The following is a 27,849-nucleotide window of genomic DNA, read 5'->3' as shown; positions in this document are numbered from 1 at the left end:
TGAGCGTTCCTGATGAAGGTAAATCCAGAAAAGCGCTTCGGACGCATGAAATTATTAAACGTGTTGTTTTCAATTTTTTATAACACTGGGTCGATACCACTGCTGGTGGACTATCAGTCCCCGAGGGTATCATTAGCTCAGTAGTCAGTACTTCGGTACTGACATGATTTATAACAAACTTTTCTAAAATTGTCCGTTTATAAATTTTGAAATTATAAAGAAACTAAGGTTTCAACTCCCTCAGGCAAAGTTAACCTTAGATGGATTTGGCTATTTGTTTTAGGTATTTTTGTCATATCGCTCTTCAACCGTTTCGGTACTTATACATCCCTCGGATTTCAAATGTTTGACTTTGAGCGTTCTGGTGAAGGTAATCCAGAAAAGCGCTTCGGACGCATGAAATTATTAAACGTGTTGTTTTCAATTTATTATATACAAAATGCAACGACGAACAGTGCAGAGTAAGAAACTCCTTTTGCACAAAAAATGTGATATGCATATTATTGATATGAACTTTTTACATTGATCAACAATAAAACAGTACTACAAATGATAATAAAAAATAATAAGAATAATGATAATAATAAATTATAAATAATAAAAATGCTAACAGTAATTTAAAAGATAAAGATAAAGACAAAAAAAAATGCTAACAGAATAGTGTTTGTATGTTTTATAGAATTAATAGAGGTTTCATTCTTTGAAACAAAACGTAACTACAATTAAGTCAAAAAACGTATTGCGTTAACTTGCTCAAGCCATTTAAAGATTTTAGACAGTTTTCTATTTTTTATTTGCTTTTCAATGAAGTGATATACATATATTGCAATACATTTTCTTACACTTTTGGAACCTTGACATGCCTCTTTCGCTTTAGACCTAAACCTTTAGGTATGGTTCTACAAACATTTCCCACATATTGAAACAACAAACCATCCAAAATGTTTGCATGTGTATCTTCAATGAGCAACATGGCAGATACCGTTTGTGGAGCAGAAACTGCTTACGATTCTGGAACACCCGAGTTCGCCCAGACTGTTTGGGGGTTTATGTGTTGCATAGGTACAAAACTGATATCACAATGTCTTACAACTCTTCACCCGAGTCAGCTTTTATTCACTGAATAAAATAATGTAGGATACAACAGAATTTCACATAACAGTATGCATTATTTCAATATTAAATCAGTTTAAAAAAAAATATGTGCTACAGACATTCAAATAGAATGTGATTCATGGGACAGCAACTAAACCTATATAAGCAAGAACGGGAGTTTTAAGTCCACGTTCAGTCACTAAAGTTTGAACGAACAGCTAAAGCTTCTCTGTGTGGTTTTCCCCTTCACTGCGAAGTCGTATTTCTTGGTAATCCGGATTTGCTGGTACAATATGTTTGGTGCTGTCATAATCTGGTTCAGTGTTGTCTCCAATAGAGTGATCATATATAGCATGTGGGTTCTCCGTTTTTATTTTTCTGTCCTTATTTTCATTCAAATGATCATAGACTCCTGATGGTCCTGTTGTATATTCATCGCCACTATCCATATTATCGTTTTGATTGATATCCTCCATTTTAATTTCACTATAGGAATACCGATTTTGGTTATTCACATGCCCAATCTCTTCTGTAGCATTAGGTTTATGCGCATCTTTTTTAAGATCCGATTTTCTTTTAGCCGATCTGCAAAAGCAAAAAACAAGTGTTGCTTGCACTTTATACATTATCTCAATGACCAATCTTTGGCATTTTTGTAGACTTTTTTCTTTATTTGTCCGAAACTGTTTCCGACACTGCACATCTATGGTACATTTGATTAACATGGGATAAAATTAGTGTTATACCACAATATACACAATATTTGCTGAAAAGTTTTGTTTGAAGCTTTACTTTTAGACTCGAAATGTTTATATAACTATTATATAATCTAAACTTATCAAAAAAATCTATGAATAACTAATATGATAATTGAATGCTGTTTTTAGAAACACAATTAGAAATGAAAGCAAACAACGCTTTCGCGCTGAATGTAAAATGTGATTCGTAAATCACTTTCATAACATTTCACCGTCCTCCATATAAATGTACCTGCTAATATTTTTTAAAGGAAATATGTTGTTGTATATAATTATACGTATATGTTATGAAGAAATATGATTGAATATACATGTACATGCCTGAAAGAATGTTCGTAGTTGACTTACCTTCGTCGACGAACGACTATAACAACACAAATTACTACTCCAACAGCAATAATTGATGGTATAATACCAATTATAACGCCTGTAAACCAAACATAATAGAATATATTAGATTAGCTTTGCTGGAAACAGTACATATACGCAACAGTATATGATAATAAATTGTAATGTTCGCCATTATGGTGCTGTTCCTTTGTACCTTGTAAGTATTTCTGTTATCAGGAACTGCTGTCTACTCGATACAGACTGGAACACTGGCTACTACCCTAAGCGGATGCCTCGGGTAACAGAATCCCTGGCATGGAAGAACCATGATATAACCCTCTTATCCCGTCAATATGTATATGATGTTTGCAACAAAAGAAAAAGTTGCCTTGATTTCTTAGTCTAAATAAAAGGAAATGTGGATATGCGCCAATGACGCCGCAATAAACAAGAAAAAAAAAACAAAAGTAGGGATAAAAATTGTTAAAAAAAAATAAAGACAAAAGACGCTTACCATAATTCGAGCATTCATACTCAAACGCAGTGCAAATACTATACATAAATATACATATTGTTGAAGGCCGTTCGGTGACCTATAGTTGTTAATTTCTGTGTCATTTGGTCTCTTGTGGAGAGTTGTCTCATTGGCAATCATACCATATCTTCTTATTTTTATATACATATTTCACCTCTATAGAACGTTTATATAATCTTATAAAAATCACAGATGTTAAAAAGGAGATGAAGAACATAAAATTAAGATTGTGATACTCTATTCTGTTCATATGGCATAAATAGTACCTGTTATCATGTAACTTGTAATCGAATCGGTGTCAGGCAAATCCATGGTAACATTGTTTCCGGGTGATACATTAGGTGACCCTGTATGTAAGATATGTAAATCCATGTAAATAAAAAGTGCTATACCATATACGTTAAAAACAAATTCAATAGAAGAATAATGAAATAACTCATTTTCTATGCATTTTTACATTCCATAATTGAAAAAAGAAGTTTTTATGTCAAACCGTAAAGATCTCAGCTTACCAAAAGAAGTTCATAATAGATATTGCGTTCTATAAACATCAACAAATTAAGAACAGACCATATACGAAACCAGCTAAATTGTTCCTCAAGAGATGCAAGCATATTAAGACTTACCATGACCACAAAGTTGTTGAGCCTATAGGTATTGAAAATGAAAGTACCTGGGCCTCTTTACTTTAATTCAAATTAGACTGTTGTTAATCAACATCAATATTGTAAAAGGCAAAACAAAAAACAACAAAACAAAAAAACAAAAAACGAAAAAACAAAAAAATCAAACAAAAAAACAAAAAATAGAAAATTTATAGTTTGTTAGTTCGTTTAAAATTATTATTATTCATCTATAATACTACATGCGTAAACCTTTTCTATGTTACGTTTTTCCAACTACCAGATTTAACTGATCGCCATGTCAGTTTGCAGTAAAGCAGACTTGAAAAGTGTAATGTGTTACATGCACTGTATTAGTACAATACAGCAAGTCTAAACCGACGATTGGGTTCAACAGAAACAATACAATCAGGAACTGATATTTATCATAGAACCAATATAAGTGCAGGGAAAAACGAATACAATGTTGCCATGTGTGAAATCAGTGTTAACAGTGCCACATGTGGAACACGATCTGATAACCCTTTCGAAGCAGTTAAGAACACCCCCGGTTTTTTGTGGAGTTCGTGTTGCTCTGTTGTTTAGTTTTATATGTTGTGTTTTGTAAACTGTTGATTGTATTTTGATCATTTTTTGTTTATGGCCATTGCATTGTCAGTTTGTTTTCGACTTATAAATTTGAATCTCCTTTTGGTATCTTTTGTCTCTCTTTTAATATAGACGGAATATCCAGTATCAAAAATTTAAAACAATACGTGGAATAAAGAAAAACTTGCTTTAGGAAAGCGGCGACCATACAAGTCATGTATAACCCAGACTAACAGTCCAAACACGTTTCAGATGACTTGAAAAAATCAGGTAAAATGTTATCTAAATAACTGATGTTAGCAACACATTCTGTCCAAGGACACATTTTCTGCGAACTGTTTTCTTTTACAGCAAGTTCAGTTTTAGAGACATAAGAGAAAGTGGGGATATGATGCACAACCCTCCAAATTTTCGTTTAGAACAGACCGAATAAGGAACAGTGGCGGATCCAGAACTTTTCATAAGGGGGGGCCCGCTGACTGACCTTAGGGGGGGGGAGGGGGTTGGGGGGGTTGGAGCGCTCCTGTCATGCTTTAGTGATTCCCTATATAATCAACCAAATTTTTCCCACGAAAAGGGGGGGGGCGGGCCCCCCAGGGCCCCCCAGGGCCCCCTGGATCCGCATATGAGGAAACAGTTTAGTTGTGATTCTCCTGGGTAAGTTTGGAAACTAAAATGTCTTCCTTATATTCTTTCCATAGATTTATTTACCATGTAAGCAAGTGTTCAGTAAAGATACATGTACGACTAATACCAACAACACATCCGAGCAACAACATACATAAATGAACAAAAAATTGTCAAAATTTTTAAACAAGAATGCACCAAAACATTCTTAAATCCAAAAGGAAATCAGCTAACACTCACAAAATTGAGTCCTTGGGAGCTGGAATTAAGCAATTGAACTTGTCGTGACAAAAATAGTTCAATTACACCTTCAACATCAGTTAATAATGCATGACGTCCATTTTCTCTGAACTAGTATACATTTTTGTTTAGGGGCCAGCTAAAGCCCGCCTCCGGGTGCGAGATTTTCTCGCTGTGTTGAAGACCCATTGGTAGCCTTGAGCTGTTTTTCTGCCCTTTGGTTGGATTGTTGTCACTTTGACACATACCCCGTTTCCATTCGCAATTTTATGTACGTTATTAGTTCCCATTTTAAATTTTGACAAAAAACATTATGATAATCCAATTCCTGTCCGTGGTTTCAGTGGGTGTATTCTAGTTACACTGATTATGATTTCAAATGTTGGCAATGCATTTGTTAATTTATGCAGGTTTGTATAATTTACGGGTTACTGTTTGGTTGTCAACTTTAACATTTGTTGTTTGAATTATCAAAACAAAAATAAACGTACCAAATCTACAATAAAATGACCTTAACTCAGCACAGTCAACGAACGATGGTTCAACAAACATATCCAGGCCTTCAGACGTTTCACTTCCTTTACACTGTAGCGGCTTCAATTTTTTATTTCCATCTGAAAGTTTATATATATTGTGTTAAACTTGCAAAGGAACTTTTCAATATTTGTCCAAACAAAGAGTTCAAAATTATCAATTTGAATAAAAAAAAAAAATTGTACCCACCATGATCGCTTGGTCTAATTATTGACAATCATATTGTAATGAATATAATGTATTTGTACTTATTTTCGCGAATTGTGTATTTCAAACAAGTTCGCGGGTATTTATTTTCGCGATTTTTTTCCGAAAATAAGATTAAGAAATCGTTTAACAGTTATAACTATTGTCTTGCGTGTCAATATGACTTGTATTAAAAGTAAATGCGTAAATAGATACAAACCATTTTCACTTGACAATAACATAGTTGGTTGTTTGCTAACGACCAGTTGCAATTATTTCTTGTACATTCAAGCCATAAACAATTTATCAAATTGATAAGTTCTTCAGATTGACTAGACCTGAATTGAGAACGAAAATGTCCATACGATTGTCCCTAGAATAAATACTGATATATGTATGCTGTTTAAACTAACAGCAAATGCTGTGAAAGAGGTCATCATCGGACCACTATGTTAGTTGCTACACGGGTTCTGTATCATGCAACAAGATTTACATTTGATATTACCATGATTACTGTGTATTGGATTAAACATCCCCTGATCGCATAAACTGGTCTTCATATTTATTTTGTATATTCGGAGAGTGATTTGGTATCTATTATGGCCGTTTGTTTGTTGTTTATTTTTTAGCTCACCTGACTCAAAGGGTCAAGTGAGCTTTTCTCATCACTTGGCGTCCGTCGTCCGTCGTCGTCGTTAACTTTTACAAAAATCTTCTCCTCTGAAACCACTGGGCTAAATTAAACTAAACTTGGCCTAAATCATTCTTAGGGTATCTAGTTTAAAAAAATATATCCGATGACCCCGCCCACCAATCAAGATGGCCGTCATGGCTAGAAATAGAACATAGGGGTAAAATGCAGTTTTTGGCTTATATCTCTGAAACTAAAGCATTTATAGCAAATCTGACATGGGGGTAAAAATGTTCATCAGGTCAATACATATGTGCCCTGAAATGTTTAGACGAATCAGACAACCCGTTGTTGGGTTGCTGCCCCATAATTGGTAATTTTAAGGAAATTTTGAAGTTTTTGGTTATTATCTTGAATATTATAATAGATAGAGATAAACTGTGAACAGCAAAAATGTTCAGCAAAATAAGATCTACAAATAAATTAAATGATCAAAATTGTCAATTGACCCCTTAAGGAGTTATTGCCCTTAAAAGTCAACTTTAACAATTTTTGTAAAGTTTTGTAATCTTTTACAAAAATCTTCTCCTCTGAAATTACTGGGCCAAGTTAAACCAAACTTATATATCATCCTTATGGTACCTAGTTGAAAAAATGTATCCGATGACCCTGCTAACCAACCAAGATGGCCGCCATTGCTAAATATAGAACATGGAGATAAAATACCGTTTTTGGCTTATATCTCTGAAACTAAAGCATTTAGAGCAAATCTAACGGGGTTAAAATGTTCATTAGAACAACATGACCAAAACTGTCAATTAACCCCTTAAGGAGTTATTGCCCCTTAAAGTAAATTTTTCACTATTTTTTACAAAAATCTTCTCCTATTAATCTACTTGGCCAAATGAAATTAAACTTAGTAGCCACAATTATTATTAGAGTATCTTGATTGAAAAATGTATCCGATGACCCTGTCCTACATGTTTTATGTGTTGCATAGGTACAAAACTGATATCACAATGTCTTACAACTCTTCACCCGAGTCAGCTTTTATTCACTGAATAAAATAATGTAGGATACAACAGAATTTCACATAACAGTATGCATTATTTCAATATTAAATCAGTTTAAAAAAAAATATGTGCTACAGACATTCAAATAGAATGTGATTCATGGGACAGCAACTAAACCTATATAAGCAAGAACGGGAGTTTTAAGTCCACGTTCAGTCACTAAAGTTTGAACGAACAGCTAAAGCTTCTCTGTGTGGTTTTCCCCTTCACTGCGAAGTCGTATTTCTTGGTAATCCGGATTTGCTGGTACAATATGTTTGGTGCTGTCATAATCTGGTTCAGTGTTGTCTCCAATAGAGTGATCATATATAGCATGTGGGTTCTCCGTTTTTATTTTTCTGTCCTTATTTTCATTCAAATGATCATAGACTCCTGATGGTCCTGTTGTATATTCATCGCCACTATCCATATTATCGTTTTGATTGATATCCTCCATTTTAATTTCACTATAGGAATACCGATTTTGGTTATTCACATGCCCAATCTCTTCTGTAGCATTAGGTTTATGCGCATCTTTTTTAAGATCCGATTTTCTTTTAGCCGATCTGCAAAAGCAAAAAACAAGTGTTGCTTGCACTTTATACATTATCTCAATGACCAATCTTTGGCATTTTTGTAGACTTTTTTCTTTATTTGTCCGAAACTGTTTCCGACACTGCACATCTATGGTACATTTGATTAACATGGGATAAAATTAGTGTTATACCACAATATACACAATATTTGCTGAAAAGTTTTGTTTGAAGCTTTACTTTTAGACTCGAAATGTTTATATAACTATTATATAATCTAAACTTATCAAAAAAATCTATGAATAACTAATATGATAATTGAATGCTGTTTTTAGAAACACAATTAGAAATGAAAGCAAACAACGCTTTCGCGCTGAATGTAAAATGTGATTCGTAAATCACTTTCATAACATTTCACCGTCCTCCATATAAATGTACCTGCTAATATTTTTTAAAGGAAATATGTTGTTGTATATAATTATACGTATATGTTATGAAGAAATATGATTGAATATACATGTACATGCCTGAAAGAATGTTCGTAGTTGACTTACCTTCGTCGACGAACGACTATAACAACACAAATTACTACTCCAACAGCAATAATTGATGGTATAATACCAATTATAACGCCTGTAAACCAAACATAATAGAATATATTAGATTAGCTTTGCTGGAAACAGTACATATACGCAACAGTATATGATAATAAATTGTAATGTTCGCCATTATGGTGCTGTTCCTTTGTACCTTGTAAGTATTTCTGTTATCAGGAACTGCTGTCTACTCGATACAGACTGGAACACTGGCTACTACCCTAAGCGGATGCCTCGGGTAACAGAATCCCTGGCATGGAAGAACCATGATATAACCCTCTTATCCCGTCAATATGTATATGATGTTTGCAACAAAAGAAAAAGTTGCCTTGATTTCTTAGTCTAAATAAAAGGAAATGTGGATATGCGCCAATGACGCCGCAATAAACAAGAAAAAAAAAAACAAAAGTAGGGATAAAAATTGTTAAAAAAAAATAAAGACAAAAGACGCTTACCATAATTCGAGCATTCATACTCAAACGCAGTGCAAATACTATACATAAATATACATATTGTTGAAGGCCGTTCGGTGACCTATAGTTGTTAATTTCTGTGTCATTTGGTCTCTTGTGGAGAGTTGTCTCATTGGCAATCATACCATATCTTCTTATTTTTATATACATATTTCACCTCTATAGAACGTTTATATAATCTTATAAAAATCACAGATGTTAAAAAGGAGATGAAGAACATAAAATTAAGATTGTGATACTCTATTCTGTTCATATGGCATAAATAGTACCTGTTATCATGTAACTTGTAATCGAATCGGTGTCAGGCAAATCCATGGTAACATTGTTTCCGGGTGATACATTAGGTGACCCTGTATGTAAGATATGTAAATCCATGTAAATAAAAAGTGCTATACCATATACGTTAAAAACAAATTCAATAGAAGAATAATGAAATAACTCATTTTCTATGCATTTTTACATTCCATAATTGAAAAAAGAAGTTTTTATGTCAAACCGTAAAGATCTCAGCTTACCAAAAGAAGTTCATAATAGATATTGCGTTCTATAAACATCAACAAATTAAGAACAGACCATATACGAAACCAGCTAAATTGTTCCTCAAGAGATGCAAGCATATTAAGACTTACCATGACCACAAAGTTGTTGAGCCTATAGGTATTGAAAATGAAAGTACCTGGGCCTCTTTACTTTAATTCAAATTAGACTGTTGTTAATCAACATCAATATTGTAAAAGGCAAAACAAAAAACAACAAAACAAAAAAACAAAAAACGAAAAAACAAAAAAATCAAACAAAAAAACAAAAAATAGAAAATTTATAGTTTGTTAGTTCGTTTAAAATTATTATTATTCATCTATAATACTACATGCGTAAACCTTTTCTATGTTACGTTTTTCCAACTACCAGATTTAACTGATCGCCATGTCAGTTTGCAGTAAAGCAGACTTGAAAAGTGTAATGTGTTACATGCACTGTATTAGTACAATACAGCAAGTCTAAACCGACGATTGGGTTCAACAGAAACAATACAATCAGGAACTGATATTTATCATAGAACCAATATAAGTGCAGGGAAAAACGAATACAATGTTGCCATGTGTGAAATCAGTGTTAACAGTGCCACATGTGGAACACGATCTGATAACCCTTTCGAAGCAGTTAAGAACACCCCCGGTTTTTTGTGGAGTTCGTGTTGCTCTGTTGTTTAGTTTTATATGTTGTGTTTTGTAAACTGTTGATTGTATTTTGATCATTTTTTGTTTATGGCCATTGCATTGTCAGTTTGTTTTCGACTTATAAATTTGAATCTCCTTTTGGTATCTTTTGTCTCTCTTTTAATATAGACGGAATATCCAGTATCAAAAATTTAAAACAATACGTGGAATAAAGAAAAACTTGCTTTAGGAAAGCGGCGACCATACAAGTCATGTATAACCCAGACTAACAGTCCAAACACGTTTCAGATGACTTGAAAAAATCAGGTAAAATGTTATCTAAATAACTGATGTTAGCAACACATTCTGTCCAAGGACACATTTTCTGCGAACTGTTTTCTTTTACAGCAAGTTCAGTTTTAGAGACATAAGAGAAAGTGGGGATATGATGCACAACCCTCCAAATTTTCGTTTAGAACAGACCGAATAAGGAACAGTGGCGGATCCAGAACTTTTCATAAGGGGGGGCCCGCTGACTGACCTTAGGGGGGGGAGGGGGTTGGGGGGGTTGGAGCGCTCCTGTCATGCTTTAGTGATTCCCTATATAATCAACCAAATTTTTCCCACGAAAAGGGGGGGGGGGCGGGCCCCCCAGGGCCCCCCAGGGCCCCCTGGATCCGCATATGAGGAAACAGTTTAGTTGTGATTCTCCTGGGTAAGTTTGGAAACTAAAATGTCTTCCTTATATTCTTTCCATAGATTTATTTACCATGTAAGCAAGTGTTCAGTAAAGATACATGTACGACTAATACCAACAACACATCCGAGCAACAACATACATAAATGAACAAAAAATTGTCAAAATTTTTAAACAAGAATGCACCAAAACATTCTTAAATCCAAAAGGAAATCAGCTAACACTCACAAAATTGAGTCCTTGGGAGCTGGAATTAAGCAATTGAACTTGTCGTGACAAAAATAGTTCAATTACACCTTCAACATCAGTTAATAATGCATGACGTCCATTTTCTCTGAACTAGTATACATTTTTGTTTAGGGGCCAGCTAAAGCCCGCCTCCGGGTGCGAGATTTTCTCGCTGTGTTGAAGACCCATTGGTAGCCTTGAGCTGTTTTTCTGCCCTTTGGTTGGATTGTTGTCACTTTGACACATACCCCGTTTCCATTCGCAATTTTATGTACGTTATTAGTTCCCATTTTAAATTTTGACAAAAAACATTATGATAATCCAATTCCTGTCCGTGATTTCAGTGGGTGTATTCTAGTTACACTGATTATGATTTCAAATGTTGGCAATGCATTTGTTAATTTATGCAGGTTTGTATAATTTACGGGTTACTGTTTGGTTGTCAACTTTAACATTTGTTGTTTGAATTATCAAAACAAAAATAAACGTACCAAATCTACAATAAAATGACCTTAACTCAGCACAGTCAACGAACGATGGTTCAACAAACATATCCAGGCCTTCAGACGTTTCACTTCCTTTACACTGTAGCGGCTTCAATTTTTTATTTCCATCTGAAAGTTTATATATATTGTGTTAAACTTGCAAAGGAACTTTTCAATATTTGTCCAAACAAAGAGTTCAAAATTATCAATTTGAATAAAAAAAAAAAATTGTACCCACCATGATCGCTTGGTCTAATTATTGACAATCATATTGTAATGAATATAATGTATTTGTACTTATTTTCGCGAATTGTGTATTTCAAACAAGTTCGCGGGTATTTATTTTCGCGATTTTTTTCCGAAAATAAGATTAAGAAATCGTTTAACAGTTATAACTATTGTCTTGCGTGTCAATATGACTTGTATTAAAAGTAAATGCGTAAATAGATACAAACCATTTTCACTTGACAATAACATAGTTGGTTGTTTGCTAACGACCAGTTGCAATTATTTCTTGTACATTCAAGCCATAAACAATTTATCAAATTGATAAGTTCTTCAGATTGACTAGACCTGAATTGAGAACGAAAATGTCCATACGATTGTCCCTAGAATAAATACTGATATATGTATGCTGTTTAAACTAACAGCAAATGCTGTGAAAGAGGTCATCATCGGACCACTATGTTAGTTGCTACACGGGTTCTGTATCATGCAACAAGATTTACATTTGATATTACCATGATTACTGTGTATTGGATTAAACATCCCCTGATCGCATAAACTGGTCTTCATATTTATTTTGTATATTCGGAGAGTGATTTGGTATCTATTATGGCCGTTTGTTTGTTGTTTATTTTTTAGCTCACCTGACTCAAAGGGTCAAGTGAGCTTTTCTCATCACTTGGCGTCCGTCGTCCGTCGTCGTCGTTAACTTTTACAAAAATCTTCTCCTCTGAAACCACTGGGCTAAATTAAACTAAACTTGGCCTAAATCATTCTTAGGGTATCTAGTTTAAAAAAATATATCCGATGACCCCGCCCACCAATCAAGATGGCCGTCATGGCTAGAAATAGAACATAGGGGTAAAATGCAGTTTTTGGCTTATATCTCTGAAACTAAAGCATTTATAGCAAATCTGACATGGGGGTAAAAATGTTCATCAGGTCAATACATATGTGCCCTGAAATGTTTAGACGAATCAGACAACCCGTTGTTGGGTTGCTGCCCCATAATTGGTAATTTTAAGGAAATTTTGAAGTTTTTGGTTATTATCTTGAATATTATAATAGATAGAGATAAACTGTGAACAGCAAAAATGTTCAGCAAAATAAGATCTACAAATAAATTAAATGATCAAAATTGTCAATTGACCCCTTAAGGAGTTATTGCCCTTAAAAGTCAACTTTAACAATTTTTGTAAAGTTTTGTAATCTTTTACAAAAATCTTCTCCTCTGAAATTACTGGGCCAAGTTAAACCAAACTTATATATCATCCTTATGGTACCTAGTTGAAAAAATGTATCCGATGACCCTGCTAACCAACCAAGATGGCCGCCATTGCTAAATATAGAACATGGAGATAAAATACCGTTTTTGGCTTATATCTCTGAAACTAAAGCATTTAGAGCAAATCTAACGGGGTTAAAATGTTCATTAGAACAACATGACCAAAACTGTCAATTAACCCCTTAAGGAGTTATTGCCCCTTAAAGTAAATTTTTCACTATTTTTTACAAAAATCTTCTCCTATTAATCTACTTGGCCAAATGAAATTAAACTTAGTAGCCACAATTATTATTAGAGTATCTTGATTGAAAAATGTATCCGATGACCCTGTCCTACAATCAACATGGTCCCCATTGGTAAACATAGAACATAGGGGTTTACTATAGAAGTCAAGGAGGAAAAATGTAAAAAAAAAAACAATTTCAAATGGTCACAACTTGAAAACCAATTTAAATGATGATAAGGGGTCTTCAGTTTCTATTTTAAGACTAAAATGGGATGACTTGATTTTTTTTCCAGGGGTGCAATTTTTTCAGGGAGGGGGTGCTATTAATTTCTCCTTGATATGTTCCATTTTCAGAATTATTCAGTGTTACTTTTTCTATAAACCATTATTATATCTTTTCTTTCAGCATACTTATATTGGGTGAAAGCCCCAGACTCGGCGGGTGAGTCGGGGTCAGGGGAACCCCTGTCCAAATTTGTTTTGAAGGGTGTTCCATAAAAACATTTAAAGGCATTAAGGAATCTTTTTATTTTTTGTTAATTATCTTGAACATGTTGAATATCATTGAAGATTGAGATATACTGTAAACAGCAAAAATGTCAAGCAAAGAAAGATCTACAAATAAGTTAACATGACCAATTTGCAATTGACATCTTATTGGAGTTATTGTCCTTTAAATTTATTTTCTGCAATTTATTGGTAATTTTTGTAAATCTTTTCAAAAATTTTCTGCTTTTAATTTAACTACTGGGCCAAATTAAACCAAACTTGGCCTCAATCATATTATTAGGGTATCTATATGCTTTTAATCTTATTTTACATGATTTCCAAAACCACCGTAGATACAGGTGAGTGACACAGGCTCTTCAGAGCCTCTAGTTTTGTATTATCGAAGAACAAAACAAATCAAACATTTCCCGTGTTTGCATAAACTAGTCTATGTTTTTGTGGGTTACACTTTTTGTGCATTTATATTGAATGTTAATTGATATATATAGGCATTTTTTTCTAAACAATGCATTCAATACGGATATAATAACGATATATTTTTTCTTCATTTTATTTAATAATAATAATAATAATAATAAAAATAATAATAATAATAATAATAACCATAGGCTCTAAAGAGTCCATGTCGCTTACCTGGATCTGTGTGCATCTTCAACAATGGCTCCTCTCCAACATTGAAGACTACAATGGACTAGTCTAGCATATAATTCACGACTGAAATCTCTTTTTTGTTGATCATGACATGCATTACTGATATCTTTTTTCCTGTTCAGTTTATCTCTTTAATTATAGTTTTTGCCAAAAAGCACACAAAATGTGTGAAAGTCATCACTAAGGGGTAGAATCTTCTATAAGAAGTGACCTGACAATACTACATGTAGTTACTAGTACTTCGACATATTTGTTTATCGTGTCTTCCTGATCGATTTTACAGTTTACATTTTCTCTATCTTCTATAGTTTTTGCCAATATAATTTTTTCTCTAATTGACAACACTGGTGTTTTACTCCGGTGTTCTATTTTTAGCCATGTTGGCCGTGTTGGTTGGCAAGCGGGATCATCGAACAGAATTGACCCTGTAGTTTCAGATGAATAGATTTTTGTAAAAGGTCAACGGACTATGACAGAGACAGATGACGACGACGATGTACGACGGACGCCAAGGGATGAGGAAACGCTCTTGACTCCTTGGGCCAGGTAAGCTAATATTAATAAATTTATTTTATTAATAATAATAATAATAATAATAATAATAATAATAATAATAATAATAGTGTTGCAAAAAAGGAAATCATCTTACATGATTTAGGAATTGTAAATCGAGTGCAGCATACATAGCGGAAGATGTTTCTTCTGTCGACGTTTCTTTTTCAACGGTAGGAGTTCCGGGTAACTATGTGACTTGCTTTAATTTTAATACACACGTGTCTGTCTTTAAAAAGACAAATGCATATAGAAAAAAGTCAGTATTCTACTCTAAATTTACCGTAAGCTGTTAAACGGAACATTTGTTGAGAACGCGTAATACTGGTCCAGTGTTTCTGGTCAAATTTTTCTTCAGAATTATTACATGATATCGATGGATCCCATCTCACGAAACTGTCTTCATTCTCACAGAATTTAGTTGCGTTGTAAAAATTTATACTAGTAGTGGATCTCCTTTTCAAGTTTTCTGAAAAACAATGTTAATTAATTGTAAACATGCGTACTAAACAATGTTAAAAGAGGAGCAGAAACTGTTTACTTTTCAACAGCACCTATATTCATCCTTGGTGTGGTGGAGCTCCTTGATGCTAAATCTCTAGATTTTATATTTCGTGTTTTTCTTAAGTTTTTTCCCCCCTATTTTCTTTTTTTGGCTGTTCTGCAGATCAATTCTACTTATCTATATTGACGATTCTAACTGCAATGTTTCCATAATATCTTAATTTCCGTAGTTTATGACTGTGACGTGTTTTTATGATATGCCTCTACTCACTTTGTTTGAATAAAATTATCCTTATTTTGTCATAACATTATAATACAGCATACACTTTAACCATGCATCAACCAACATTACCACATAGCGCCTTATACGTGGAATTACAGTTTTCAGGAGTAAGAATGCGATCGCGATCCTTACACTCCACTGTCATACAGTTATTAGTATCAGATGCATCTCTATCTGGTTCTATATTTTCTACAAAAGGTAACAAAAGGAAATTAATATTATAATTTTCAAACTGTTGAGATATTCGATAGCAGCACAACCAATAAGTAGAAAGCTTTAAAACTTTACTTTCCTCAACAGTATGTCAATCAATAGAAAAATATCCTGTTGTTTTATATAGGTTTTGTAAACTAAATAGCTTAACATTCCAATAAGGGGAATCTATGCCTGACAAAGTAAGATTTCTGCCAAACTATATATTAGGATGATGTAAAAACAGTTTTGAGTTTTAGAGACGGACAAAAAAAAAACACATTTTAACATAAGATAACCCTACCGCTTGATCTATCTCTACATACAAAATTAAAAAATACCGAAGAAATATTATCAATCACAAAAAAGTCATACTTATTTAAAGAAAATTACTTATTTTGATTGAAAGCACAAAATGGAAAGCCAAAAGTGTCAAACGTTGAAGAATGACAATTGTATCACATCTTCTTATTTTTATAAGAATGATGATGTTTCCAGAATCAAATTAACACAACACTGATACAAATGTATGTATTGCAATCCGACTATATGAGTTTTGTTCAAATATTGCTATTATATATCATCTTTTACAAATGCTTTATACATATGTTTTTGATTCTGAGCATGTAAACTTTACTTACGCCTGTAAATGAAAACGTAGTCAGTTTCGGAGTTTGACCATTTCTTTTGAGATATGTCATCCTTTGGGAGTTTATCACTATTAAAACAGTAGCAGGTTTTCTCCTAAAAATGTTCACATATTTTATAAAAAAAAATCATGTTTTTCTTACATTTGTAAATATGCTTCGATTAGAATTTCAATAATGATTATCCAATAAAGTTGTGATATCTAATTAAATTGCTTACGCCATATGGGCGTTTTTCAATAAAAACGTGATTTCTTGTCCCAGCCACTTTTTAAAAAATGTGTTTGATCTTTACAAGTAATTTTTTGTGCAGTCAGTACATTTAATTAGATATAACATTTTTAAGCAAAGAAACATTCTATTTTTTAGAGGGATTAATAAGATATTTATTCCTGAATGGTTCAAAAAAATCAAAATGGCATGTCTCTAGACCTCCTATTCAACATTCATACTCTAAAATATTATAATAAAAGGTAGAAATAAATGTTATTTTTACTTAATATAAGTTCTTTAATTATTCAAAAGTATGTTTAGAGCCAACATATTTTAATAAACAGTTTTTGACAAAGGATTTTTAATTTTAGAAGGTGTGTCCCTGAAATTCCTGGCAAAATGTAAACTACGAAACGAAGTCATTAAATATTGCTAATAAACAGTTTTATAAAATTAATGTTTGTAAGATATATAAACATTAGGGTCTTACAATAGAAGTGATGCTTTAATAACGGTGGTTAAATTGTTGGCAAAAAAAATTTAGCACATCAAATGGACCAGAGTGATACCGTATTTTTTTTAATGTCCACTACGAAACGGGTCAAATCTTCTTCAGTATCTGCTTTTAAAGTTAGGAAAAAAATATCAATGTACAGCTTTGTATGTGCTTTGATGAATAGAAACATTTTTGTTACTATTACAATATTGGGATTGTGGGGAAAAAATAAAACATGTGAATATGTCCACTACGTAATGGTCAACTACGAAACAAGTATGAGAGAAAAACGTTTCGTAGTGCCAAGTCCTGTCTGTGTTTTTGTTAGATGTTTTTCTGATTTGTATCGATCTGTGATTGAAACCTCTTTCAACTGATTTTTATAGTTTGTTCTTATGGTGTACTGTTACACCAGGTTAGGGGAGGGTTTGCGCCTTGAAACATGTTTAACCCCGCTTACCTTTGTATGTGCCTGTTCCAAGTCAGGAACCTGTAGTTCAGTGGTTATCGCTGGTTCATGTATGTCATATTTCTATTCCGTAAATTGTTTTGTTATTAGCGTATAAATTCAGCCGTTAGTTTTTTCGATTAAATTGTTTTATAATTTTAATGTCGGGGACTTTTAGATTTTATAGCCGACTAAAGGGTATGGGTTTTTCTCATTGTTGAAGGCCGGACAATTGCCTATAATTACTTCCATCCACTTCATTTGAGTTTTGATGGATAATTGTCTCATTGGCAATCATACCACATCTCCTTATTTTCATATTGAGATTACGAATATACAGCCGAAACTAGAAAGTCTGCATCCTGTCTTAATGCTTTGCCTCGATAATGACACAAAAGTACGACTTCAAACTAGATTCTTTAACAAACGTGATGATTTCAACTTTCGAATGGTCCAATACCAATTTAGCAGTATATGTCATAGTCACAATCACAAATGTGTTCGTCGAAATGCTGTTTCTGTGTATCATCTTATTAGCGACATGCTGTCGCAGTCTTAGATCTTCAGATACCAGAATAGTTGTCTGTGCTGTAATATTACTGACTGTGTCCAATTCCCGATTGAGACTATTTGGCTGAGTGTTGATTCGAATGTCGGGTGATGCATAAATGTGTTGAAGAGTGATTTATTCTAAATCAAATACTTGATATCGCCATACTGTTGATATGCGTTCTGTTGAATTATTGTTATTGTAAAACATCTTTCACAAATGCTTTATATGTATTTTTTAGGCGAGCATACCATGTCTTCTTATTTTCATATAGCAGGAGACGCTTACCTATTCGACGCACCTGATCTCGCCTCCTTTTGAGTTCTTGTCATTTCCTCCGTTTGTGTTTGTTGCCTTCATTTATTTTGTTTTAATCGATTCATGAATTCGAAGATCGGCAAAACTGTTGCCCAAATTTTGTCAATTAATGCATGGTCTACCTTGTAAACATTTTGTTTTGTTTTTGGCTGTTGGTTTTTTTTGACCTGAGATTAAATCCGGTTTCTATGTGGGGTTAGTGCAGTTTATTCTTTAGCTTCATATAAAGTGCCTCATATCACATCTTCTTATTTCTATATTTTGAAAAACTTGTTTTCCTTTTTGTCGTTTATTTCCAAAGAATTTGTTATAATTGTTCTGTTGATATCCCCTGTCTCTTTTTCAAGATTTTTCGCTTTTTGACATGTAAGTCACGGGTGCATTTAATGGGTACCTAAGGGTGTTTATTCTTTATAAATTAGCTGAATGTTTAACCACATACTATAAGTAAAGAGAATTCAAGCTTCTGAATGATGAAGTGTTTGTCAAACTGCTACAGTGTATAAATCCAATAAAATTATTACTGTAAATTGTGTGGTTCAAATGTCTTATTTTTTTATATTTTTTTCAAAGTAAATATTTTGTAAAATTTTTATGAAAATTAAACGAGCAAACTATATTTTAGTAAAAGTGTTGGGTACCCCCTTACAGATTCGGAATATTGATATCGGGTGTACTTGACAGTTCTTTCAGAAACACTTGTTATAAACACAGAAATCATAGTATACGTATATTGTTGTTCGTTATTTTTATTAATTCAATAAATATACCATATTTCAGTTGAATGTAATTCATGCCTTGGCCCGTTTTGCTTTGTGGATAAAATCTCAATGAGATATTAAAAAAAAAAAAAAAGATTTTATCAAAATTTGGAAATCCATTATCTAAAATCGCACATCGAAAATTTTAAAAATTTATATGAACTAAAAGGTCATTAAGATCAATATATACTGAAATTTTATCAAACGCAATTCAATTTATAAAAACAAATTTCGGTACTTCTTAGAAATGTATTCATTGATATAGTATGGTGTTTAACGCCACTTTCAGCACTATTTGCTATTTCGTGGCAGTTAGTTTTTATTGTTGGTGGAAGCCGAGGTACTCGGAGATAAATATAGCATGGTTGTATGTATTTATAATGGGTATGGGAGTGCAAATTTCGATATTTAATACCCCACATCAAATGAGAAACAATTTTTACATATTTTCTTAAAATACCTTGAGGCAATAAGAAAGTAGGGAATATACATCAAAGGGACAATCGACGACCATAAACGAGAAAACACAGATACAATGACAAAAAAAAAAACGACGTAATAACAAATAACGGACTTCAAAACAGTAAAAAAACCTGCGAGACTGAGCAAAACAAATTCTGCCAAAATAGGGAGATCTAAGGTGCTACGGTAGGATAAACAGATTCTTCTATTATTTCAAATCATTGTCATGATTCCAGTCCTGGCTTGTTTTAGCGAAAACGAAGATAGACTCAGGTAAATTCATGTCACAGACTAGTATATGAATAGCATATAGCTGAGGGGGTGGGGGATAGGGGTTTGGGGGGGGGGGGGGGGGGGGGGGGTAGAGCGATGCCAAGGTTGACAAGTTATTTTTGAGGGGTGACAATCTGCTCTATCCCCCACTCAGCTATTTGCTTTTTAATTTGTTATACTGAATGTTCTGTCATTAGTGTCATTTAGACTTCAAATTCAAAGTAATGCACTATCACGTCTTGAACATAACAACCATCCGAATATATTAAAGCGCAAAATTGATCAAGCGTCTCCGTGAAGGGTAATAAAGTATTTGCCATGGGATAGGGAAAATTATCTCCCTCGTATTAACCAATCAAAATCTGCCATTTTGACATGATGTATAATACTTACTACTTACAACTAACAGTAAATATGTATCGAATTATATAATTGATATTACAAAAATTAGAGAACAATTAATTTCTATTTGAATTTATAGACCTGAGAAATTACGTTAAATATCTTTTCTTTCTTTTTTTTTTGCACATGTAATTATTGTGATAGAGTTTAATAGCAGTGCATCATAAGTCTTTGAAGGCTGGCTGATATGTAAATAAGGTACTTAAATATGTTGAATTATTATGTAATATCAGGTTGCACTATAAAATAATATATATAAATATATAATAAATTAAATTACCTTGAAGACAAAAAACTCATAATGTGATTGTGGACAACGAATCTGACATTCTTCTTTATTCTGCAAATCAAATTCTATTGAGTCATTTCTATCATCCACATTCCAAAAATAGCAGCCTAATGTAAAAAAAACACACATACTTATATCAGGAATGTGTAGCAATTGTAAAGGACTGATACAATGAAACAAATGCTGTAATTATTTATTATACTTATTCATACGAAATATATGAGTTCCAAAAATTAATGTGTTTTGAATATGCTTTATATAATCGTCAGCAAGAAAACGAAATAAATGCATCATTTATCATTTTTAAGATAAAACAATTGAAAACATTTTTTTTTATCAGTTTAAAATAAAAGTAGTTGTAATTCTGCTTTGTGTTGTTTTTTTTTTTGGTTTGCTCTTTTCTTTTGTATAACACGATTCGACTTTTCCGCTATATGATGTTGAAAATAACTGGACAATGACTGGCAGTATTTTGATATATCTACTGAGAATTGATTTTTTTTAATAAGCTGCAGGTTGGTCATACAGTCAGTTCCCTATAGTTGCTTACAAAGAGACTTACCAAACACACCTGCCCATGGAGTAATCATACTGTAAGCACCAAGCCATATTTTGACATGTTCTTTTGTATAATTTCTTATGATAATTTGGTCTGTCTCTAGGATCCCACCATTCATGAAACAAAAGTCTTTGGCTTCAGACCAGGTTTTGCTTTCATTGTAAAATGTTAAATTAAAATCTGGAATTCGAATTTATGTAGTCTGTTAAATTTTGCAATACTTCGTTATTATTTTTAATTTAAGTTTTATAATATTTACATGTAGCTATTGGTTAAATCACAAGCAACGTGTGGCTTTTTCTACGATATTTGTCGTTTCATAGTTGCTTTAAAATAGACAGAGGGACAGGTTGGCCTTATCCAAAACAAAAACTTGTATATTTTTGGTTGTTGTTGGGGTTTTTTTTTTTGGTCGTTAATTACTGATTTTCCTAATACATGCGTTTGCGTTTTAAAGACTGCATTGTGGTTTTAGTGGAATAAAAGGCAAAAAATGTAGACTATTACTAGACAACAGACGGTAGCTAATAATTTGTCTTGCAGTATACACCTACGAATCCATTAAAAATGTTTTACAAGGGCTTTCAAACATTGAAGGTACATGTAGCATAGAACTCTCCCAACAAGTGGCATCACACTTAATATCATATATTTGGATGAACATAACTGCTTTGTTTTATTAATCCCGCACCGCCATACGCTTTAAAATCGGTCTTGCTGAGAAAGAGTATTATAATTCAATGTGATCAGAATTCTAATCCCAGTCAATCATTGTGGTTGCTATTTTTAGGCTGCTCAAAAAATCTTTAAAGAGTTTTGCATAAACACACGTACTAAATGTGAGTACATTATGGAGGGCTATACTATTTTTAGATAGAAAATGCAACAAGAGCTACTGGTATGTTGGTAAAATGTACGTACAAGTTTCGGTTAAGATTGAAGCTTTGTTTGATTTTGAATAATGATCGCATTTTTTTCTTTAGTATCAAATCGGGACTGTAGTGACAAACAAATCCCTTTGCACGATGTTCAGGAAATTCAATCAATAAATCATGAAACCATGTATAGATTCTAATCTGACAATTTGAACAAGATTAGGATTTAATTTTTTCCCCATATATAACGAACAGAATAAGGAGCGAAAAAGTGAAAAATGTGCCTATTAATAGCTATAGGATTGCCAGTTCAAATTTGGTTTATTATATTTTTTCCATTCTGTTGGTTACTATGTATACTAATTAATTTACATTACAGTGGATACTAGTAGTCACCAACACATTAACTTGGCGGCAGCACTGTCGCGCTTTGATTTTTCTTTTTTCTTTTGATAATTGGTTGTTTTTCCCTCTTAGATTTTTCATTTGTGATTTAAAAAATAAATAAAAACAACGCTGGTATTCCACCTGATGAGTTCGAAATGATATTAATTCAAAGAGGGTCTCCAAATAATGCATGCGTACATTGTTCAAAAGTTATGTAAATTTGCAAAAATGGTGGAACGCCGCATACAAAGAAAATGTTAATCAGGTGGTTTCTTAAACATATGTGAGAATATTTCCTCATAATATATGACCACATATCCAAGTAAGATTGCTATCCCATATGTTGTTTTCAATTTACCATCCAGAAATAACTATTTTGCATATATTTTGGTTTAGTTTTTAACTTCTATGTCATATGGTCTCTGGTGGAGAGTTGTCTCATTGGCAATCATACCACATCTTCTTATTTTTATAGCAAATATGACCCTGACCTATGAGGTATTGACCTCAATTTGATATGGATCTTCTTCTCATCAAATGTTAAAATACAGCCAAATGAGATTGCAATTCCATATGTACAGTGTAGTATTTGTAACAGTTGTAGTTATAGTGTCCTGAAACCACTTCTCTGTACACATTTCGGTCTAAAGTAATTACTTTTTGACTTTTGACCTACATGTAAGACATATCGTGACTTCGAAATCAAAAGGGATCAATACCTAATTTTATGTAACCATGTATCTATGTAAGGATGCAACCCCATATTTAGTTTGTAATTTAGCATCCTAAAAATAAATTTCCACTTAAAAGTTTACTCTTTTTTTATAAACTTTGACCTTAACCATTGAGACATGGACTTCAAAATCAAAAGGGATCTTTCTCTATACGAACGGTGGCCTATTGAAGCTAACTTCTAGTATGTCCTATTGTCTCTGGTGGAAAGATGTCTCATTGGTATTCAAACTTTTTTTTTACGGTGACTGAAGAATAGACATATAATAACTTTGATCTTTTCCCAACAAGCAGTAAAACTCTTGCCAAAGTGAGGCATCCGTATGACTCTGCTGGACGTACAAGTATGGAGCCACGTCCGATCAGAATGGGGACGTTAAAGAGAGTGCCAAGTTCTTATTTAATTCTAGTTAATAACCCATGACACAACTCTTTGTGCGCTCTATATGTGGCTTAATTGTAGTAAGGCAAAATTTCTGTCCTTATCCAATGTACCTTCATTTTGCAGTGGCAGTCAAAGTTTCCCCCACATTCATCCCAGACGACCTGTAATACCGGACCTACCTATTGTATGTATTGTTTACTTGTTCTCATCGTTACCATGTATGACATATTTACCACGGGACGTTAAGCAACCAACAATCAATCAATCAATCCTATTTTTGTATATAAATTATCATCGTACTACAGTTGTTATCACAATGGCATATCTACTAATAGCAACCGGAAACCACTTTACCGCACTTATCGTGGTAAGTAACTGCGACCTTGATCGTTACATCCACTTCATTTGAACTTTGGCGGATAGTTGTCTAATTGGCAATCCTGCCTCATCTCCTTATTTTTATATTAATATCAATAAAGATCTTCTCTTGATAAATGTTACCATATACATGTATCAAACAATATTACTGACTAACTGACTGACTGGTCAAACCTTTCTATCCACGCTACGTTAAAGCGTGGGTAGAATAATATGCTGAATAGTAACAGTTTTACAAAAATAGAGGGACAAAATAAATCAACTTATATTTCAAATCATGGTACATCTAGTTCATTCGAAATTCAGGTTATATGGTAAAAATGTATTGGTAACAAACAAAAATATACAGGGATTTCAAACTTTTTCGATTTAATTTTATGGTTAGAAATTACACAACGTTACATCTATTATTGATACTCTTTAGAAAAAAGTAAAATCACAAAAATACTGAACTCCGAGGAAAATTCAATCGGAAAGTCCCTAATCACATGGCAAAATCAAATGACAAAACACATCAAAGGAATGGACAACAACTGTCATATTCCTGACTTGGTACAGGCATTTTCAAATGTAGAAAATGGTGGATTGAACCTGGTTTTATAGCGCTAAACCTCTCACTTGTACGACAGTCTTATCAAATTTCGTTATATTTACAACGATGCGTGAACAAAACAGACATTATAAATAAAATAGTCAAAATATGGGTACAGCAGTCATCACTGTGTTACAATATCAAAACAAACAATTATTTACACAAAAAGCACAAAAGCATCTATCAAATTAAAACACACATTCATTGCTTCGCGTGTCTGACGTCAGAAAATGTAAACGTCACATAAAAAAAAAGTTTGTCATTCAATGTCCATTCAAAACAATTTTATAATTTCACATGGGGAATGTTGGTATACAGGGTTAAAAAATCAAAAGTTATGTTAGAATTAATTTCAGAAATAGACCGAGATTTATAATTGTCCAAAAGTTCTTCAGAACCCTTAAGAATCCACATATGGTAAATACCACTACGCGAGTAAAATAAATTTGTCGTTTGTCGTTCAAAGTATTTTCAAATTTATAATAGAACAATAACATAATGACATATAATAGAACAATAACATAATGACGGGATCTTTTAAAGTACAGAGTCACGTTATAAGAATCCACACTGTGTTATACTTGTACTAGAAAAGACAACCCACGTTTATCAAAATAAATTTGTTGTTTAAACATAGAGTGGTGATTTGAATGGTTCCTGTGGTACATGTATCTAGAAATAAAAATACCTAGAAATCACTTCCATGAGTCCGCCTTGTTTGGTCTCTTAACCCTTTAGCCCCCAATCCCGCCTGTAGGCGTGATGGCGACAACCATTCTTTGATGGCCGGTATGACCCTCCATACCTTTTTTGAACTGCCCCAGCTGAACTGTCATGATAGCAGGGACTTCAATCAAGCAGTTCATGGTCCATAAAATCTTCTCAGATGTCTGTTCATGAAAATATGGCACTTTGAAAGCCGTTTAAGAGTTCAAAATCGGAAAAACGTGAACAGTAGCCAAAATCAGGTGGGGGTGGGCATCTTTTGATAGCCACTACGTAACTGGTAGTGACTGTAGGTATAAACTATTATCATAAATGCATGCATAGGTGGTACAGGAACACAACGAGGTATAATACGGCCAATAGGAATCTAGTCTGTAAAATCTAGGTCACCGTTTTATCAAAAATCCGTAAAAACGGACATTTAGGCAGACCTGACTTGACAATAATAATTCCCCAGCAAGACACTTAAGTCCAATATACTCCCAGTTAGCATGAATGGACTGCTGTAACTATAGGGTAATACTTGAATGACAAAGCAAAACAGTCTGGTCAATGTTCACCTCTCAAGGTCGTTTTAAAATCGGAAAATAGACGGAAAATTAACATTTTTCAGTGGGGGTGGGTTCAAACCCACGAGAAAATATTCCACCCGCCACCCCACCCCCCACCCATGCCATCCGCCCCCAAATTTCAATACATAGTTTAATAGATGAGCATCAGTTACAGCATCAAGAGTCTGCTAATTTGCATATAATTTGCATATGATTGCAAATTTTCGAAAATGCCTGATTTTCCAAAAATCTCTTGGGGGCGAATGAGTTAAACTAAAAATATTTTTTTCCCGATTTTCAACCTCTAAAGAGTGTTTTGGTCAGTTTTACACCCCAAAACGACTCTCAAACCCAACAGAAGTCAAATTTAAAGATTTTGATCAAATCGTTTAAACTAAAAATATTTTTTTCCCGATTTTCAACCTCTAAAGAGTGTTTTGGTCAGTTTTACACCCCAAAACGACTCTCAAACCCAACAGAAGTCAAATTTAAAGATTTTGATCAAATCGTTTAAACTAAAAATATTTTTTCCCCGATTTTCAACCTCTAAAGAGTGTTTTGGTCAGTTTTACACCCCAAAACGACTCTCAAACCCAACAGAAGTCAAATTTAAAGATTTTGATCAAATCGTTTAACCCTTTAGCCCCCAATCCCGCCTGTAGGCGTGATGGCGACAACCATTCTTTGATGGCCGGTATGACCCTCCATACCTTTTTTGAACTGCCCCAGCTGAACTGTCATGATAGCAGGGACTTCAATCAAGCAGTTCATGGTCCATAAAATCTTCTCAGATGTCTGTTCATGAAAATATGGCACTTTGAAAGCCGTTTAAGAGTTCAAAATCGGAAAAACGTGAAAAGTAGCCAAAATCAGGTGGGGGTGGGCATCTTTAGATGGCCACTACGTAACTGGTAGTGACTGTAGGTATAAACTATTATCATAAATGCATGCATAGGTGGTACAGGAACACAACGAGGTATAATATGGCCAATATGAATCTAGTCTGTAAAATCTAGGTCACCGTTTTATCAAAAATCCGTAAAAACGGACATTTAGGCAGACCTGACTTGACAATAATAATTCCCCAGCAAGACACTTAAGTCCAATATACTCCCAGTTAGGATGAATGGACTGCTGTAACTATAACTGATTTTGGCTACTTTTCACGTTTTTCCGATTTTGAACTCTTAAACGGCTTTCAAAGTGCCATATTTTCATGAACAGACATCTGAGAAGATTTTATGGAACTATAGGGTAATACTTGAATGACAAAGAAAAACAGTCTGGTCAATGTTCACCTCTCAAGGTCGTTTTAAAATCGGAAAATAGACGGAAAATTAACATTTTTCAGTGGGGGTGGGTTCAAACCCACGAGAAAATATTCCACCTGCCACCCCACCCCCACCCATGCCATCCGCCCCCAAATCTCAATACATAATTTAATAGATGAGCATCAGTTACAGCATCAAGAGTCTGCTAATTTGCATATAATTTGCATATGATTGCAAATTTTCGAAAATGCCTGATTTTCCAGAAATCTCTTGGGGGCGAATGAGTTAATACGTTCCGTTGAATTAATTTATTTTTATCTGAAGTAATATACGACTCAGATGGTGCGTGAAACCAGATTTCTTGAAATCTTTTTCTCTCTGGTGGTCCTTGAAGAAAATCTGCTGATCCTCATTATTACATGTATTTCTATTTCAAAATATCAAAATTGTGTCGGTCCTTTGCAAAATTATGGTGATCAGAACCTTCGGACCATCACTTTTCTCGAGAACTCTTTAAAACGTGAAAATTAAACTACATGCACATTTGTATAATTTTAATGGAATTTCAGTAGTCCGGAGATAATTGTTCTATCATACATACCTTTATCGCAATTACACATGGTGGAGAGTGCTAATATTCCAATGATCAAACGGGAATGGTATGCAACGAATTTTAACAGTGAAGTCATGTTTACGAATTCATTGATCACGAACTACATTTTTTAACACAACGCTAAG

The 27,849-nt window shown here is 33.5% G+C and overlaps 1 protein-coding gene across 5 annotated transcripts; it reads right to left on the bottom strand.

Moving 5' to 3' along the window:
• Positions 1–487: 487 nt before the first annotated feature.
• On the bottom strand, positions 488–27,849 carry LOC127732062 (uncharacterized). Of its 5 annotated transcripts, none has more exons than XM_052241117.1 (10): positions 27,713–27,849; positions 21,218–21,394; positions 20,647–20,762; positions 16,438–16,540; positions 15,674–15,793; positions 15,101–15,286; positions 11,375–11,497; positions 9,071–9,151; positions 8,287–8,365; positions 488–1,680 (listed from the first exon to the last, which is right to left on the bottom strand). In XM_052241117.1, exons 1-10 carry the CDS (start codon positions 27,798–27,800, stop codon positions 1,314–1,316), a joined length of 1,440 nt encoding a protein of 479 aa, XP_052097077.1. In that variant the 5' UTR covers positions 27,801–27,849; the 3' UTR covers positions 488–1,313. The 5 variants fall into 5 exon arrangements, with proteins under 5 accessions (XP_052097077.1, XP_052097075.1, XP_052097078.1 ...); XM_052241115.1 differs by lacking the exon at positions 8,287–8,365 and adding an exon at positions 2,202–2,280; XM_052241118.1 differs by lacking the exons at positions 8,287–8,365; positions 9,071–9,151 and adding exons at positions 2,202–2,280; positions 2,985–3,065.

Source organism: Mytilus californianus, unplaced genomic scaffold, assembly GCF_021869535.1.
Source record: "Mytilus californianus isolate M0D057914Y unplaced genomic scaffold, xbMytCali1.0.p SCAF_22, whole genome shotgun sequence".
Classification (NCBI taxonomy): Eukaryota; Metazoa; Mollusca; class Bivalvia; order Mytilida; family Mytilidae; genus Mytilus; species Mytilus californianus.
This window is presented reverse-complemented; position numbering and strand designations above follow the sequence as displayed.